At 37.3% G+C, this 19,641-nt stretch overlaps 1 protein-coding gene across 12 annotated transcripts in view; it reads left to right on the top strand.

Annotated features, from left to right (window-relative positions):
- RBBP8 (RB binding protein 8, endonuclease) overlaps positions 1-19,641 on the top strand; it is a 118,495-nt gene that overhangs the window by 37,773 nt on the left and 61,081 nt on the right. For 9 of the 12 annotated variants that reach the window (XM_028837673.2, XM_077974524.1, XM_077974520.1 and 6 more), the window contains 1 exon segment: positions 4,468-4,563. In XM_028837673.2, coding sequence (XP_028693506.2) covers positions 4,468-4,563 — 96 coding nt within the window. 12 annotated transcript variants of the gene reach the window in all.

Genomic DNA, 19,641 nt, shown 5'->3' with positions numbered 1-19,641 from the left:
TGACTGGGGACTCATATGCAGACTATACAAATAACGGGGTGACAACAATAACAACAAATAATCCCATTAAAAACTGGGCAAAGGAGAGACACACATATCTCAGAAAATAACATATTAATGGCCAGTAGGTGTATGAAAAATGCCCAACATCATTAGTAATCAGAGAAATGCAAATCCAAACCACAATGAGATACCATCTTGCCCCAGTCAGAATGGCTGTTACCAAAAAGACATACAATAACAAATGCTAGCAAGGATATGGAATAAAGGGAACCTTTGTACATTGTTGGTGGGAATGTAAATTAGTAAAGCTACTATGGAAAACAATATGGAAATTTTTCAGTAAAACTAAAAAGAGAACTACATATGATCCACCAATTCTACTACTGGGCATTTACTCAAAGGAAAAGAAATATGTCAAATGGATACGTGCACTTACGTGTTTATTGCAGTGCTATTCACAATAGCAAAGATACGGAATCAACTTAAGTGTCCATCAACAGGTGAACTGGATAAAGCAAATGTGTTATACACAGTGGAATACTACTCAACCATAAAAATGAATGAAACCCTGTCATTTGCAGCATTTTGGATGAAACGAGGTCGTCATGTTAAATAAGTCATGCACAGAAAGACGTATTGTAACTCATATGTGGGAGGTAAGAAAGAAGATCATATGAAGGTAGAGAATGGAATAATAGATACCAGAAACTGGGAATGGTGTGTGGGTGGGAGGGAGGTAGAGTCAGTTAATGGGTGCAAACTTACATGGAGATAGAAGAAATAATGTTTGGTAGAAGAATAGCGTGACTATAGTTAACAACAGTGTATTGTATTTTGAAAATAGGAAACCTGAAATACGTGTAACACATAGAAATGATAAATACTTGGGTGATGACTACCCTAAATACTCTGACTTAATCATTACACATTCTATGTATGTAGCAAAAACTTCACATGTACCACATAAATATGTACAAATATAATGTATGAATTTTTTTTTAAAGAATGGAAATAAACGTTATTCAGTAGCTGATAATAATGCCTTACTTTATTTGATCCCCTTGGCAACCTTTTAAAATATATTGTAATTACTCTGTACCTGTACACCTCAGGTAGCCTAAGATTATACATTTTGGAAGCATAGGTAAGTAGCTAAATTCGCTGAGTAATCAGATAATTAAAGGGATCCTTTATTTACCACCCCTAGAATAAATTAGGTCTTTATATTGTGGTACCAGGAATTTGGGTTTATCTATGTTACTATAATCCCCTGTTCCCCAGTATACAACATACAGTCTTACCTCCATATTGTTAGAATAGCTGGATTTGGAAGCTATCTCAGCCCTTAAGGATTCCTGAAAGAAGCAGTTAGAGAATGAATACTACTAATATTTGTTCTTCAGTTAATTGTTTCAGACGTATGTTTTGATGAAAAACTCTGCACGCAGCTAATGCTTTTACACAAATTCATTCACAAAATGAAACATGGTACTATTGACTGTTGGATGTTGTGAGGTTATATGAAAAGTTACCCTTGAGCTTGATCAGCCTGATTTTTCTTTTCTCCCTTGAGATGGAGTTTCGCTCTTGTTGCCGAGGCTGAAGTGCAATGGTGCAATCTCAGCTCACTGCAACCTTTGCCTCTGGGGTTCAAATGATCCTCCTGCCTCAGCCTCCCGAGTAGCTGGTATTACAGGCGCCTGCCACCACGCCTGGCTTATTTTTGTATTTTTAGTAGAGACTGGGTTTCACCACGCAAGGTTGGTCTCAAACTCCTGACCTCAGGTGATCCACCTGCCTCGGCCTCCCAAAGTAGTTGGATTACAAGCATAAGCCACCATGCCCGGCCCAGCCTGATTATTTCAGACTGGTTGTGTACATGGACTACATCTGTTTTCTCTATTGTATATCCATTATTTACTAACTGATTAACTCTCTTATTAGCTAACAAATCTGATCATCCTAATTACCAGCCATTACTTAAAAACAATAACTACTTTCTGCTGAGGAAATAATAAAGATGACATCTGCCGTATTCAGCCAGCTTTATAACACTAAGAAAATTCTCTTTAGCCGCTGAGAAATTTAGAAATTCTTAGAATGTAGACTACTCACCTTCAGATAAACCCTTGTTTTCTTTAAAAAATTATTTAATTAAGAAATTTAAAGAATTGTAAAGACAGAAAAACATTTTCCAGTTGTGCAGCACTGTTTTCATACTTTCTATTCCTTATCACAAAGTTTCTTTATAGAGAGTATAACTCGAACATAATGTTTTGTCCATTTTATTCATGGTAGTTCCTATCTCTCCCTATAGATCCCCCCGCCTCAGCCCCCATATGTGACATTTGATTTCAAAGTAATGAAAAAATTGTTGTATGTGCTGCATAGGTATGTAAAAGAGACAGGAAGGTTTGTTATCTATCTTATTACAGTTACATTCTCAAATACAAGATTTACCCAGCTTCCTATGCTAGTTATATTTAAAATATTCAGTTACCTTAGAAAAACAGAAGGCCACCAGTTAGGAAAATGATACTGAGTTTTTAGTAAAATGCTGCTAATGACATTGAGCTTGCCTTAGAAATGAAGTTAGTGATTGGTGTAATAATAACTCTTCCTTTGGATGAGGTCCAGGGCAGACCTGTCTTTAATATATTAGACACTTTTCAAAATTGCATGACTCTTTTTGCACTGTCTGGAATTCATCAATTTGCTTTTGTAAAGACCTTGTTAAATTATTTCTGCAATTAGTAAAAGCTATTTTATGTTACCACTTTCTTGACCTGAATATTTTAAGAAATTGAAGTGAGCTTTAACTTTAACTTAGGTTATTCATCTACGTAATAGTTTAGCTTTAAGACAAATACTGTCATGCTCTTAGTCATTCTAAACAGAACAGTAATGGAATATATGAATATGGGAAAATCAGATAACTCACTACTGTTACAGAGTTCTGTTCATCATTTAAGAAAAAACCCTTTGCTATTTTCACTCCTTAAGACTGAAAACGTATATGTGTGCCTGTGCGTGTAAATCTTCAATTTAATATTTACTGTATTTTATGATACAGATTATTTAACTATTAAATTTGAATACATGTTAGCAGTCTGTTTTAGAACATGACTTTAATCACACCCCCAGGCTTAGACAAGTTATCTGGTTATATTTGACGAATAGGATCAGTGAAAACCTGGTGTTCCTTCTGAATTAAATACATTTTCTAGAAGTATTAGGAAATATTTATTTTTTAATTTTTATTAAATGAGAAATGGCCAAGTTAACAAGCTTCAATGATATATCGTTGTCTGTTATCTTCAAGTTCTCAGATGTCTCTACATGCTACCATAACCATATTTGTTGTATAGCAAGATGGTGTTGCTCTTACATGTTTTTCAATTAATATAAACTGTTCAACAAATTTTTAAGAAATACCCTCTATATTTGATACCTGACATTTTGACTTAGTTGTTTTACCCATCTATTTTGGTGCCAGTGACACTAGATTCTAGCCACTTTGACACAATCATTTTGACATCTGCTTTTTATGACAGACTGACTTGCCACTCTGATTTGATATTTTAGGCCCTTCAAGGGACTGGGGAAAGGTGTTTGAATCACAGTATTATCTCATATTTTCAGCTTCAAGACTATACAGAAAATCCCAATCAAATTTCTAATGGGTTTTCTTACAATTAAAATATGTGCATGCTTTATATAATAATGTGATTTTTAAAAATAATGATGGACGGGTAAAATATGACGACTTTGGAAGGTAATCAGGTTTAAGTAGAAGAAAATTTTAGTTGTCTTTGTTAGTTTTTTTCTCACTATAAAGTCATAATGGTAAACACTTAACGTAGAGCCTACTGTGCACCACACTGTTTCATATCCAGTACATATATTAATACTTATTCTTCAGACCTTTTGCAGTAGATATTAATGTATCCATACTTTGTGAGGCCCAGAGAGTTTAGGTTAATTGTATCAGGTCACACAGCTGGTAAATGAGCTGGACTCAAACCCATGTTGCATCTGGGAGTAGGATTCATATTCTTCCACTTCACTGTAAGCTCTGACTTAAAAGCAAGACCAGGTAAAAATTTTAAACAACACAGAAATTAGTAAAATAGGAAGTATGAGTTCCCCATAATTGAAAGAGGTGATGTGAGTAGAGAAATATTATTTACATTAATACATATATGCAAAACAATAATGTACATTTTGATAGCTGTTTTGACAAAGTTGAGTCCATGGTGGCATGATACCTGTATGGTATATAAGAGCTCTGCAGAGCAAATTCAGGTATAATTTGAACTGTGATTTACAAGATTTTCCAACTTGACCTTTTCAGTTGTTTTGTTTTGGTACAAGAAGTTCATTATATAAACGCAGTGGAGCTCTTAGAATTATCCTGTTAAGAGTATTTTTATCTGAAAAACTTATTTATTTTTTGACCTTTAGAGATGCACAAAGACTAGAAGAATTCTTCACCAAAAATCAACAGCTGAGGGAACAGCAGAAAGTCCTTCATGAAACCATTAAAGTTTTAGAAGATCGGTGAGTCTGGCACTTAGGTCTTGAGTAATACGTGATTTCCTCCATAATAAGGAGTACATTGACTCTCATTTGTAATTAGTTTTGGGATTGAAAGTGATCTTTCCCACAGCCTTCTCTCACCTTTGAATGAATGCTTTATGAAAATAAGGATCTAGTCTTAAAGATTTTCATTAATTGTGAGATCACATCAGTTTACCTTTAAACGATATCTTTATCTGGTGTTTGCTGTAGCGGAAGCTCAAGGGTAGCAATGTTCTAATTCATTTAATGCTTTAATTCCAGTTTTACTTGTAAGTGGGTGGAAACTGCTTCACAATTCTGTTTCTGTCGTCTTTTCTTACTCTTGCTGTTCCCTTTTCTTCCTTGCAAATTTCCTCACTTTGAGGGAGTCTAGGGATTCTTCTTCTGAGTATTCCTGAGATAATATCACTTACTTCCATACACAGACTTCTTTCTTTCCCACTCCTATGAGGTTAACACTGAGGATTACAAAAGGCTTCCAGCATTTGCTGTATTCCTTTTTCTGAATTGTAAGTGCTATTTAGGACCCATAAACTACCTACCTACAGCCAAATGTGGTGACTCACACCTATAATCTCAACACTTTGGGAGGCTAAGGCTGGAGGATCGCTTGAGGCCAGATGTTCAAGACCAGCCTGGACAAACAAAGCGAGACCCTGTCTCTACAAAAAATCTTAAAAGCTGGGCGTGGTGGCCTGAACCTGTAGTTTCAGCTACTCGGGAGGATCACTTGAGTCCAAGGTTTTCGAGGCTGCAGTGAGCTATGATCGCACTGCTGCGCTGCAGCCTGGTGACAGCAAGACCATGTCTCAAAAAAAAAAAAAACCCACAATATTCCATACTTTCTTTATCATTTCCGTTTTTCCAGGGCAGGCATAATGGCTCATGCCTATAACCTCAGTTCTTTGGGAGGCCAAGGCAAGAGGATGTTTGCTTGAGTTCAGGAGTTCAAAATCAGCATGGCGGTATAGCAAGAACTCATCTCTACAAAACATTAAAAATTAGCCAGGCATGTGACTGCAGTCCTAGCTACTCAGGACACTGAGAAGGGAGCATTGCTTGAGTCCAGGAGTTTGAGCAAGCTATGATTGTGCATCCACTCCAGCCTGTGTAACAGAACGAGACCCTGTCTCTTAAAAAAATTTTTTTCTTGATATTTTTGCATATGTTACAGAAGGGCTGGGTGATTTGAGTTTGTTTCTACCCTTTTAGTGGTGAAATAATTTATTCTTCATATATGCAAACTGAAATTGAGTACTTTCTGCAACTACAAACTCAATGGATGCACATTTGTTGGAATAGGCAATGTATTGTGGAATAAAGACCTATGTGCTTTAGAATCACGTATGTTTTTGAATTCCAGCTTCACCCTGTGTTTTTAATTCAGATTCCACAACAAATATTTGAGTCCTTGCTGTCTTAGGTGTTGCTCTAGGGGGCTGGGGATGATACTTTTCCTAGTATGTCATGGATTAAACGAGATAGTGCAAGTAACAATACATAACAAGTTGAATAAGACTTATATATCTTAGTTGGTGAATATAATTTAGCGCTCCTGTCTGTGCATATATTTAATTTTCAAAGGTTGGGAGTAAGCCATATGACAAACAAATGAGACAATTTCAGATTATAAATGCTATGAAGAAAATAAAATTGAATTATGTAATTGAGTAACCATAGGACCTGTGTAGAAAACAAACCACACTCAGCTTTTCCCACTGTACTCATACAACATGCTTCAGACACTAGGTGTGAGGAGGAGTTTCCCCTACCAACAAGCAAACAATTAATTCTACAGCAGACACTAGCTGGGTGTCCTCTTAATTCAGTTCCTACACTGGATATGGCATCAGGTCCCACAGGTTGAGGGCTTTGTCCCCATGACTGTGCCCTCCCCTCAATTCTGATGTCAATTGCAAGCCCCAGGTTGTTTACCCATGCTTTGGACAGACTCTAAATTGGGGTTCCTACAACCCCCTCCTCGGGTTATAATTACTAGAGTGGCTCACCAAACTCAGGAAAACATTTATGTTTATCAGTTTATTACAAAAAATTCGTTAAAGGATACAAGTCAACAGCCAAATGAAGAGATACATGGGGTGAGGTCTGGAAGGATCCTAAACACAGGAGCTTCTGTCCCCGTGGAGTTGGGGTGCTATCTTAACTGAGACTTGATTGACAAAAAGGAACCATCCACTTGAAGAACTAGAGACAAAAGGAAATAGAACAGACAAATGTGAAAATCTAAGGTAGAAATAAGTTTGAAGTATTTGAGGAACAGAAAGTCTACTGTGGTTCTAGCTTAATGAGTAAAGGGGATGAGTGATAGGAGTAAGATGGGAAATCTAGTGGGGCAACAACTAGATTTCGTAGGGACATAGGCAAAAGTTTGGATTTTAATTGTGATAGAAACCATTGAAGGGTTTAAGCAGGGGAATAACAAAGTAGGCAGCAACAGCCTCTCTCTATCCAAATGGAAGTGTTAAGTAGATAGATGTATATGTGAGTCTAGAATTCGGTGGATTTCTTAAGGACATGTTTGAATAGTAGAGGAAGAACAAAGAGGTCTTAGGGCTGAATCCTTTGGCATTCCTGATTAAGGTTTAGTGAAGAATAAGGACGCAGCCAGCCAAAGATTGAGAAAGAAAAACTATTAAAATAGAAGAATAGCCAGGAACATAGGGCTTGACCACCAACAATACCTTCTTTGCAGGGCTATTTTGAGGTTTAAATGAGATAATGGAAGTAGCAGTACATAATATTTAATAAGACTTATGCTATCTTCTAATTGGAAGATGATTCCAACTTTTTGCACTCTAGTACGTATTATATAACACAGCCGTGTCTGGGCTATCTAGCTGAGAAGCCAGGAAACTAGAAAGCCATCTCTCCCACTCACTCTTTCCCAGGTCAGCACTGGAAAGGAAATCATCGGTTACTCGTCTGTAGTGTGTTGAGACGCTTCCTTCTATTTTCTCTGGATATGTAGTGGAGGATTTCAGGGAACATGCCTCTCAACCTTTAACTCCAGCCATTGAAGAGCTTCCTTCTCTTATTTCACCACGTTTTTTTCTCTCATTTCTACCATTACACAACTTTCTCCAAGCAGTGAGGTTGGAGTGAGTAATGACATTAACGCCAAGAGATTAGGAATGCTTTTTGTTCCATGATTCCTATGTAAAGAAAATGTTTAGATTGGCAGTAATAACCAAATATGTTAGCCTGAGTTCTCTGAGAAGCAAACTTCAGCAAGACCTTGGACACTGAAGAGATTTATTGGGAAAAATATCTGTAAGAAGTGAGGCATCTGGGAGAGCTGTCAGACCTTCGTGCCTCTAACTCTGAAGAAGAGAGGGAAGAGGGTACTGTACTTTTAAGAGAGCTTTGACAAGGCTAACAGGGAGTCCTGCAGCCATAGTTGCCCTGCTTTCCTCATTTATAGCAGGATCTGACTATGAGATCCCTGGTGTATTCACCTATGTGGACAGGTAAAGGATTTCACAGCACAGAAGGTGGAGCCAGGGATTTTACTCTTCACAGTAGTAGACAATAAGATGACCAGGCTGGCTCAAGGACTTGATTATATTGACTTCCAGTACCCTTCTTGTTTAGTTGTTCCTTAGCAAGTTATTTAGGGCCCAAAATTACTACACTCAAATTTACCGGATAACATTTTCATTATGGTTTGCTTGAAACATTGGCCTAATACAATTGGCTCTCCATTTCATCCCCAAGATAGTATTCTTCATCCTGCCCCTTGAAGACATTGCTTTCCAGTGTCTTCAAAATACTCCTTAACCTTTGCAGTCTTGTACTTCCTTTTTAAGTAGTTTTTCTTCTCCAGGCCGTTTCAGAGAAGAAATCAGTGGATGAGTGTCTCATCTCCTTCCCATTAAATTACTTTCTTTTATGCAGTCTATATATGTGTGTGTGTGTGTGTATATATATATGTATATATATATGTATGTATATTTTTCCCCCTGTATTAGTCTGTTTTCATGCTGATATAAAGGATTGCCTGAGATTGGGTAGTTTATAAAGAAATGAGGTTTAATTGACTCACAGTTCTGCAGAACTGGGGAGGCCTCAGGAAACTTAACAGTCATGACAGAAAGGGAAGCAAACACATCCTTCTTCACATGATGGCAGGAAGAAGTGCCAAGCAAAAGGGGGATAAGCCCCTTATAAAACCATCAGATCTCATGAGAATTCACTATCCACAAGAACAGGAGCATGCGAATAACCACCCCCATGATTCGATTACCTCCCACGGGTCAGGATTATGGGAACTACAATTCAAGATGAGCTTTGGTTGGGGACACAGCCAAATCATGTCATTCCACTCCTTGCCCCTTCCACATCTCATGTTCTCGCATTTCAAAACACAATCATGCCTTCCCCACAGTCCCCTAGAATCTTAACTCATTACAGCATTAACCCAAAAGTCCAAGTCTAAGGTCTCAACTGAGACAAGGCAAGTTCCTTCTGCCTGTGAGCCTGTAAAATCAAAAGCAAGTTAGTTACCTGCTAGATACAGCGGGGATACAGGCATTGGGTAAATACACCCATTCCAAAGGAGAGAAATTGGCCAAAACGAAGGGGATGCAGGCCCCATGCAAGTCCAAAATCCAGCAGGGCAGTCAAATTTTAAAACTCCAAAATGATCCCCTTTGACTGCATGTCTCACATCCAGGTCACACTGATACAAGAGGTGGGCTCCCACCGCCTTGGGCAGCTCTGCCTCTGTGATTTTGCAGGGTACAGCCCCCTTCCCAGCTTTCTTCATGGGCTGGCATTGAGGGTCTGTGGCTTTTCCAGGTGCACAGTGCAAGCTTTTGGTGGATCTACCTTTCTGAGGTCTGGAGGATGATGGCCGTCTTATCACAGCTCCACTAGACAGTGTCCCAGTGGGGACTATGTGGAGGCTCCAACCCAACATTTCCCTTCCTGCACAGTTCCATATGGTTGGAGAGGCCTCAGGAAACTTACAATTATGGCGAAAGGGGGAGTAAACATGTCCTTCTTCACATGACAGCAGGAAGAAGTGCCAAGCAAAAGGGGGAAAAGCCCCTTATGAAACCATCAGATCTCATTAGAACTCACTATCAAGAGAACAGCAGCATAGCATTAACTGCCCCTATGATTCAGTTACCTCCTACCAGACCCCTCCCTCCTGACTTCAAGTTCTCCCACCTCATCCTCCCAAAGTGCTGGGATTGCAGGTATAAGCCACTGTGCCCAGCCAGTTGATTTATTTAATTGTTAAAATTATGTCTTTTATTCTGCATTTCTTAAAAATAGATTCTTTTCTCTTTAATATCTATTCTACCTGGATGCCGTACTGCTTTGCTATTTCTCATTCTAAATATTCCCTTGCCTTTCATTCCACTCACCTTTACATCCTTAGGTATTTGGGTCTGTAATTCATTAGGTGGTATTAATTTGGTGGCAGAGAGTCGGGGTGGTATGAGGGGTATGTTGCTCATTGTTTTGTAGACTTGCTTTTGCTCGCCTTTCTTCAAATAAAAATCCAAAATTTTCTCTGGGCACACTTTAAGATTTATCTCTTGTTTCATGAAGCTCCATTTAATTAAGCTGAAGATCTGTTTTTTTAAATACAGGAGTTAATTTGTATTGAGGGTTCACTTTGTGTACTTAGGCATCCAGGGCTAAATCTTTCTATTAACGCTACAGGATAGATGATAGATCCATTTTGCATGTGAGGAAACTAGCTGGCAAAGAGCAAAGAAACTTTCCCAGGATCACATAGTTAATACATAAAGTTTATATCTTAAATCTGATCCCCGCTCCCATTTTTACTATTTCATGATGCCTCCCCTTTATATTGTCTTAACTTTATTAGCGTTATGTAAATTAATTACATCTTAAATGATCATCTCAAAGTATTTAGTGCCTGACCTAAAATTTACCAAAGCAGACACTCTGAAATATCAGGTCTTCAACACTGCCTATTACATAGTCTGTTTTCTTGGAAGGTTTTTTGTTTTTGTTTTTGTTTTTTTAATTGTTGCTAACTAAATACTACCTTTAAAGGAGTAAGTAGGTAACTTTTGGTGAATAATTAACATTTTGTTTTAGTTATATGTTATATGTAAGAATGATTATCTAGAGTAAGCTTTAAAAATCTGAAAATTCACGTTTTGCTGAGGCCTTTAAAAAGCAACATGTATTTTGTTAATTTTTTTTTCTTTTGTTCGTTCTTTTTGTTTTGTTTTGTTTAGAGAGAGGGTCTCACTCTGTTGCCCAGGCTAGAGTATAATGGCACCATCATAACTCACTGCAGCCTCAAATTCCTGGGCTCAAGCGATGGTCTCACATCAGCGCCCCAAGTAGCTAGGACTATAAGCAAGCACCACACCATGCATGGCTAATTTTTTTGTTCTTATAGAGACTATCTTGCTGCATTGATCATAGGTTGGTCTTGAACTCCTGGTCTCAAGTGATCCTCCTGCCTTGGCCTTCCACAGTGTTAGGATTACAGGCATCAGCCACCGTGTTCAGCCTATTTTATTAAAATTTCGAAACAGTAATTCAGCCTATTCTTCATAAAACAAAGCAATTCTTATTATGTTAATGGAAAAACACTGTGAGATATTTCAATAAAGGGAATTACCTAGTAAAAGTAAATTAGATAATAAAAAGTTCTAAGTTCTAATTTTATATGGCTCATTTATGTTTAATGATTATGTTTTATATTATATTTAATAATTATTATTATGTTTAATGAGTGTATTTATAGACCTTCCTTCAAGGAACTAAAGTATTTCACTAAATCTAAGAAACAGTCACTGTGCTGGAGAAGTAGATAGAATGCATTTTTTAAAAATATCTGAACAAAGAAGTTAAAACACAGTTGTCTAATAGAGTTTAATATTTTTTAAAGCATTTTGGCAGTCAGAGAGCTCATTTTCAGCTGTTGTTAAAAGGAAAATTGATACTTATAATCAGGAGATTTACGGTTCTGCAACTGTTTTTCAAACACTGAAGCAAGTATCCGCTTTTGTGTTGCTGTTATTCATAGATTTGAATTTAAACATTAGATTCTTCAGGAGACTTTCTCTAACTTCCTAGACTAGGTTTAGTTGCTGTGTGTGTTCATAGTATGCTGTATTTCTGCTGTAACAGTATGAATTATACTTCGTTGTAATTACTTTTTTTTTTTTTTGCCTGTCTTTCTCTGGTAGACTGTAAGCTTTTTAAAGAAATGGCATTACCTTCATCACTGTTGTATTTACAGCACTGAGTACATTGTAAGTAAACAGTGAAACCATATTGAATGAAAATGAATAAATGTGAATAAATCTTTTTGGGATATAGCAAACAGTTGAGCATAATTGTTACTCTGATAAGTTTTAGTAGCAAATGGAAGCTTTTATTTCTTCATCTCTGTGAACTGGAATAAACTCAGAATGCATATTGCTTTCTGCCTTTTGTGGAATTGTTCTTTTTTTCCCTTTACCTGTTATATAGCTACTGAAACTGCATTCTCTTGTGAAACTGGGAGTGTTTTTTCTTTAGCAACGGCAGTGGAAGATAGGCAAGAGGAAAGCAATGGAACCATGCTGATGGAAACAGGAGCTAGCACGTTTTCTTACATCTATTTAAGTTTAAACTAGGATCGGCAATCAAAAATTGACCGTTTTTCACAGATACTATTATCAAGAATGGTAGGTGATAAGAAAAACTGAAAGTAAAAAGCTAGGGAATGTTGCTTCATTTTGTAACCATCTAGCCAGTGATATTTTAAAACTCCCTCTCCTGTATTTGAAAAGTTACTGTTTTAGCTCTTCTGTTTTACCTTTTGACCATTTATATATGTATTTAGGTCTTCGTTTTATATTGTTTCACTTGTAAACAGTTTCCCTGTTCTCATCATTATGCAGGAAGATACTAGTGTTTCTTACCCTTTATCACTCTTCGGCTCTTTATACCCTCTGCCTTTGATCAGCTGAACCTTTACAATATAAATATGGTTAAGGCTGGCAATAGTTATATTCTTTTCTATTACCAGATTTCAGTCTTTTTTTGTATTTTGTTTATAAGCTGATTCTAGAGAAAGTTGGAAAATAGTAAACTGAGTTTATTTATTGACTGTATAAATATTCACTGCAGAGCTAGGTTTACATTTCCTTACATATCTGATGTCATGGTCTTTCTGCCACTCAAGGAAATAGTTTCTAATTGTTTCTAATGTACAGATCAAATACATTGTTTTTTACTTTGTCCCCAATCAGTTGTTCAGATCAGCTCATAATTATGTTATGATAATGACTTATTTAAATGTTTTTTTCTAGAATTTCTCACTACCCTTTTTCATGTTGAGACAAGAACCATGTTTCCTTACATTGTTAATATTATTTAATGCCTCAATTATTCTACTCATTCATTCATTTTTTTTGTTGTAGGTTTTGTTTGTTTTGAGGCAGGGTCTCGCTCTGCTGGAGTGCAGTGGCGCGACCTTGGCTCACTTCAGCATCTACCTCCCAGGCCCAAGTGATCCTCACACCTCAGGCTCAGAGTAGCTGGGGTTACACATACCACCACACCTGACTAATTTTCTGATTTTTTTGTAGAGATGAGGTCTTCGTATGTTGCCCAGGCTTGTCTTGAACTCCTAGGCTCAGGCGGTCCTCCCACCTCAGCCTCCCAGAGTCCTGAGATTATAGGCATCAGCCACTATGTTCAGCCAGTTCTTTTTCTTGAAGAAATATTTCTTGGGCTAAAAAACTTTCTGTACTAATTTAGGTCATTTACTTTCTAGACTATTCTGGAAAGCTGTCATTCTGGATTTCTCTTCATTAGATCCCTGCATTAATTCAGTTATTTCATTTCTCTCGTGTTAAACTGTCAACAAATACTTATGAACCACCTGTTTTGCTCCAGGCACTGTTTTAGACCTTGGGGATACACCAGTGAATGTGATTGATAAATGTGGGCCTGTTTTTCCTTTCTATTGGTTTTTTAAGCTGATTTTGTTACAGCTTACCCTCAAGTAACTGCTGAAAAAGAAGGCACAGGAAGTAAATTTTCAAACAGTCCTTGCATGCTTGAAAATATTTTTATTCTACTGTTAAATATAGTTGATATTTTGACTGGATATAAATTTCTAGGTTTAAAATAATTTTCCCTGAAAACTTTGAAGGCATTTTCTCATTGTTAGCATTTCAGTGCTGATACAGTCTGCCATTCTAGTGTTCTTTTGTAGGTAACAGATTTTTTTTTTCCTTTCTGAAATTTTTCCTTATTCTGAACCTCCGTGATGTGTGTGTGTGTGTTCCTTCATTGCACTGGACACTCAACCTGTTAACCTAAAAACTAGCATCTCAAAGTCTGGTAATTTTTTTCTACCACTTTCTCTATTTTTAAATGGTCTCTCTTTCTGGAGCACTTCTTAGTCAGAGACTGATTTTTTATTATCTTTTATTTTCTATTACTTGTTTTTCTTCCATGTTCTGTGAGATTTATTTTATTCTCCAACCCTGCTATTGAAGTTATTTTGACAATCACATATGTAATATTCAATAACTTTTGATTATTTGTTGATTGTTGCTCTGTGTGTGTGTGTATGTATGTGTATACTCTTGTTTTGTAGCTGTATCATTTCCCAGATTTTTCCAGGAATGCTAGATAGCTTTTGCTTTTCCCCCTCTAGGTCTTTTTGTGTAGTAAAAATCTATATAACATGAACTTTCCTTTTTTTTTTTTTTTTTTTTTTGTTTGTTTGTTTGAGATGGAGTCTCGCTCTGTTGCCCAGGCTGGAATGCAGTGGTGCAGTCTCGGCTCACTGCAAGCTCTGCCTCCCAGGTTCACGCCATTCTCCTGCCTCAGCCTCCCGAGTAGCTGGGACTACAGGCGCCCACCACCACGCCCAACTAATTTTTTTATATTTTTTAGTAGAGACGAGATTTCACCATGTTAGCCAGGATGGTGTCAATCTCCTGACCTTGTGATCCACCCACCTCAGCCTCCCAAAGTGCTGGGATTACAGGTGTGAGCCACCACGCCCAGGCGAGCTTTACTATTTTTAAAAAAACAACTTTATTGAGATAAAATTCACATAACATACAGTTTACCCACTTAAAGTGTACAGAGGCCGTTGCAGTGACTCACAGCTGTATTCCCAGCATGGGAAACCAAGTAGGCAGATTGCTTGAGCCCGAAAGTTTGAGACCAGCTGGGGCAACATGGCAAAACCCTGTCTCTAAAAGTACAAAGTTAGCCAGCATGGTGGTGAGTGCCTGTAGTCCCAGTTACTCAGGCTGCTGAGGTGGGAGGATCACTTGAGCCCAGGAAGTCAAGGCAGCAGTGAGCGGTGGTTGGGCCACTGCACTCCAGGGAAAGAGCCAGCCCCTGTCTCAACAAAAAAGAAAAATGATTATCAGTGCTTATATTGCCGTTTCCCTTTATAAAAAAAATTTTTTTTTCTCTTGACAGTCTCGTTCAGAAGTCCAAGCTGGAGCACAGTAGCACAATAATAGCTCACTGCAGATTCTCCTGCCTCAGCCTCCCAAAGTGCTAAGATTATAGGAGTGAGTCACTGTGCCTGGCCTATAAAAGTTTTTTAGAATGTAATTTTTACTATCCTGAAATGAAATTTAAATAATATAACCTACCTACATACATAATTATTTTTTAAATATCACAACTATACAGAGAAAATTGATGTGTAGTATATCAGAATGTAAATATTATGGGTATGTCTGTTCTAAAAGATGAATTGTTGAGATACTTGTTCCTTTGCATAAAATGATCATTAATGTGACTGATATAAGTATGTTTATTGATTCAAATAACACTAACTGCATTTTCATCAGTGACATGATTTTTCAAAATTGTAAAGATTATTGGTAAATAGGAACAGTTCCAACAGACCTAATCATTTTTGTTTGTTTAATTACAATTGTACTCGCTCCTAGTGTAACTTGTAGAAAGCATTTTATGTATGTGACCAGTAATCAGCAAGAAATAAGGAGAAGTGAATGACAGAAAAGAAAAACTTGCATGTGTAGCTAGGAGGTCAGCACGAGTATCAGATGCCTGTTAGCCTTACTTAACTCTTCTCTTAGCTGTGAGTTTAAGCCAGACTTAAAAACCAAGCATGAGTGGAAGAGCTAGGGGCCCAGCTAAGGATAGGTAGGAGAGCTAAGCATGTAATGAGTGCTGATGATGCAACCTTATTGCAAGCCATGGATGGCTCCATAGGTTCAAGGCATACCATAGTTCTTATACTCCAGAGTGAGTGGTAGGGCAAGTGTATATATTTTAAGTACTCAGGCATTAGATTTTCACTGTTAACAAAATGGCTCAATGTAAGGACAAGACATGAAAAGAACATAGGAAGGATAAAATGAGAGTGCTTTGTTCTAAAGCAAGCTTGTTTAACCCACAGCCTGTGGGCTGCGTGCAGCCCAGGACAGCTTTGAATGCAGCCCAACACAAATTTGTAAACTTTCTTAAAACATTATGAAATTTGCCGTTTATTTTTTTAAGCTCATCAGCTATCTTTAGTGTTAGTGTATTTTATGTGTGGTCCAAGACAGTTCTTCCAAGGAAGCCAAAAGTTTGGACACCCCTGTTGTAAAGCTTTAAGGATCGATCTGTGAAGAGAAGCTTCTGAGCAGATTCCTGAGCCACATCCCTGCAGATTCTAATTCAGTTGGTCATGGGTTGACTTACAAATCTTTTTCCTCTCTTTCTCCCTCCCTCCCTTTTAAAGCTGCTTAGGTGGTTTTGAGAAATAGCCAGGTTTAGGGACCACTGATCTAACGATCTATTCAACGTGTGTTTAAAATTGTCTTCCCAATTTCTGGGTGATCATCTTCTCTGTGCTTAACCATGTCCAGTGACAAATGAAATCGCTCCCATCTTAGGTAACACATTCCATCCTTAAATACTGTAATTGGAAAGTTTTCTTTATACTAGGTGGATATCTGTAGAATTGCTACCCATTGGTCCTAGTTTTAGTCCTTTAGATCATAAATCTCTTTCACATAATTAACTTTTCAGATATTTAGAAAGCCATCAGCCCTCAGTACCTTTCTGACTTTTTTTTCTCCTGCTTATTTTCCTCTTTGCTTTACTCTACTAGAGTTATACTAGCCTCCTTGACATTTCTTTAATAGTCCAGGCACTCTTCAGCTGTAGGAATTTTGTACTCTATCCTCATTCACCTGTAATAGTCTCTTGCAGGTATTCTTAAAACTCACTCCCTCTCATCATTTACATCTCCTCTCAAATGTTAACTTCACAGTGAAGTTTTTCTTCAATAGCCTATTTACAGTTGCACCAAGTTCCCCAACCTAACTGATCTTCTGTCTCCCTCTGTGATTTGTTTCCTCCCAAAGCATGTATCACTTTTTTTTTTCTTTTTCTTTTTTGAGACAGTTGTCTCACTCTGTCACCCAAGCTAGAGTGCAGTGACGCAATCTCAGCTCACTGCAACCTCCGCCTCTTGGGTTCAAGTGATCCCCTCCAGCTCACACACATACACACCCCCTCCTCCCCACCCCCCTACCTCAACCTCCCTAGTAGCTGGGACTACAGGTGTGTGCCACCATGTCCAGCTAATTTTTCTTATATTTTTCCTAGAGACAGGGTTTCACCATGTTGGCCAGGCTGGTCTCGAACTCCTGGCCTCAAGTGATCCACATGCCTTGGCATCCCAAAGTGCTGGAATTACAGGCATGAGCCACCACACCCAGCCCCAAAGTACATACCACCTTGTAATACTCTATACAACTTACTTTACTTTCTTTTTTTTTTTTTTTTTTTTTGTCTTTTTTTTTTATTGTGTCTCTTCTACCAGATTCCGAGTCAAACAATTGTACTGATCTTTCTCATCTTTATAATTTCGGCCAAAAGAACATTCATTCATTCAGAGTAGGAAATCAACAAGCATAATGAAGTTCTCCTTCTTTCCAATTTCCCCTTCTTCAGAAGCATTTTCAATTCTTCATATTGTTTTGCTGTTTACTTCAAAAATCTCTTTTTAAAAATGTTTATGAGCTATTTACAAATTTTTCTTAGGTTTTTTTCTTTTTTCTTTTTTCTGCTTTCTACATAGACGCCATTCCCATTTCCCTCTTCCTTCTAATTTTGGTTAGATTACTATTGAGTTTTTATTTTATGATTATGTAAATACAGTTGAAAGCTGAAACATATTGTAAACTGCGATTTTTCTTCCTATGCAAATTTCTGTTGTCCATAGTGTTTATGATGGACCTTTTTTTCATATGCTTAGTGTTCTTACCAACCACTAGTTCAACCACAACGTTACATCATTTATCTAAATGTATCAAGATGTTTAGATAGGTCGTATCTTCTGACATTTCACCTTTTTGAACACATCTGTCTTGGAGGCTCTGATCCGCTTCAATTTGGACTCTGTCCTCTTGACCTGCTACGTAGTGGTCATCACAGGTTCCTTTTACTGCTTTCATTTTTCATATATCTAGGACTTCTTTTCTATTTTTTCTTATTTTGGTAGCGTGCCTCCTCCAGTAGGTTTCTGAGACGGAGTGGATGAGACCTAAAAAAAGTTTATTTTAAAAGTTTACATATAAAAGTAGACATAATAGTATAACCAACTCCAGTGTACCCATCACTTGGTTTCAACAGTTATTAACTGTGGCCATTCTTGTTTCATCTTTGTTCCGATTAGTCCCCCTCACTACCATTTTGAGACCTTGTCTCAAAAAAAAAAGTAACATTGTCACGCTTAAAAAAGTTAATGATAGGAGGCAAAATTTTTGAGATTTTTATATGTCTGAAAATTGTTGTTGAAGTAATAGTTGGAGAATGTAGGTTTAGGTTGGAAATAATTCTCTTCAGAATTCCAAGTCACTTCTTTTAGCTTCTAATGTTGCTGTTGAAATCCCACACTATTCTGAGTTTTCTTTTTTCCCCACAACCCCCACCAAAACAGTGCTGTGAGTCTTTGTTTGTTTGTTTTCGAGATGGGGCCTCATGTTGACCAGGCTTGTCTAGAAGTCTTGGCCTCAAGCAATCCTCCCATCATTATTGTGATTTTTTATCTTTTCTGTGTACTCTTAAAAAAAAAAAAATTCTTCTGAAAGCTTATGGGCTCTTATCTTTGTTTGCAACATTCAGAAATTCCATAATGATGAGTTATTTTATATAGATCTGTTAACACCCACTGTGCTGGAGACTTGGGTTTTGTTTTTTTATTTTTCTTTTCAGTCCTTTAAGTAGTGGGCCGAGTTCTTGATTTTCCACTGTTCCCCACCCTGCCTCAAATCCCCTCCTATGCTTCCTTGCTTTTTCTGGAACTCCTATTCTTTATGATAGACCTTCTAGAATAATTGCCCAGTTTTATCTTTTCTGTTTTCTCTGCATTTTTACACTACTTTTTGGGTAGATTTTCTTAGCTTTACTTTCTTACCTTCTATTTATAGTTTTGTCTTTCTTAATTTTTTAATTAATTAATTTATTTATTTATTTGGTTTTTGTTTAAATAGTGACAGGATCTCACTGTGTTGCCCGTGCTGGTCTTGAACTCCTGGCCTCGAACGATTAATTCTCTTGCTTCAGCCCCCCACAATACTGGGATTACAGGCATGGGCTGCCACACCTGGATACTATTTTTAATTTCTAAAGTCTCTTTTTTGTTCTCAGAATATTTCCTTTTATGGCAGTCCCATTCTCATCTCATAGTTTTCACATCATTTCTTACCTCTAGAATATAGTACCTCCTCACTTAACATTGTAGATAGATTCTTAGAAACTGTAACTTTAAAAGAAATGACCTACAGGAACCTTCCAATAACATCCTTTCCTTTGACATTGTTTCATTTTAACAGTGAGGGGGAAAAATTAGCTTGCTTATACATCATTTAACTTAAAGTCATGGTTTCCGAGAACCTATCAATGATGTTAAGTGAGGGCTTACCGTATTCTTTATAATTTGATGATTGTGATTGTGATAGCGTTGGCATTTTTTCTTTTTCTTTCTGTATAGCTTATTATTTCTTCCAGATTTTTTCTTTTTTTTAATGTTTTGTTTGCTTTGGTTTCTTA

The sequence above is a fragment of the Macaca mulatta genome, chromosome 18 (assembly GCF_049350105.2).
Source record: "Macaca mulatta isolate MMU2019108-1 chromosome 18, T2T-MMU8v2.0, whole genome shotgun sequence".
Taxonomy (NCBI): Eukaryota; Metazoa; Chordata; class Mammalia; order Primates; family Cercopithecidae; genus Macaca; species Macaca mulatta.
The sequence above is the reverse complement of the archived record's forward strand: the minus strand, read 5'-3'. Positions and strand labels throughout refer to the sequence as shown.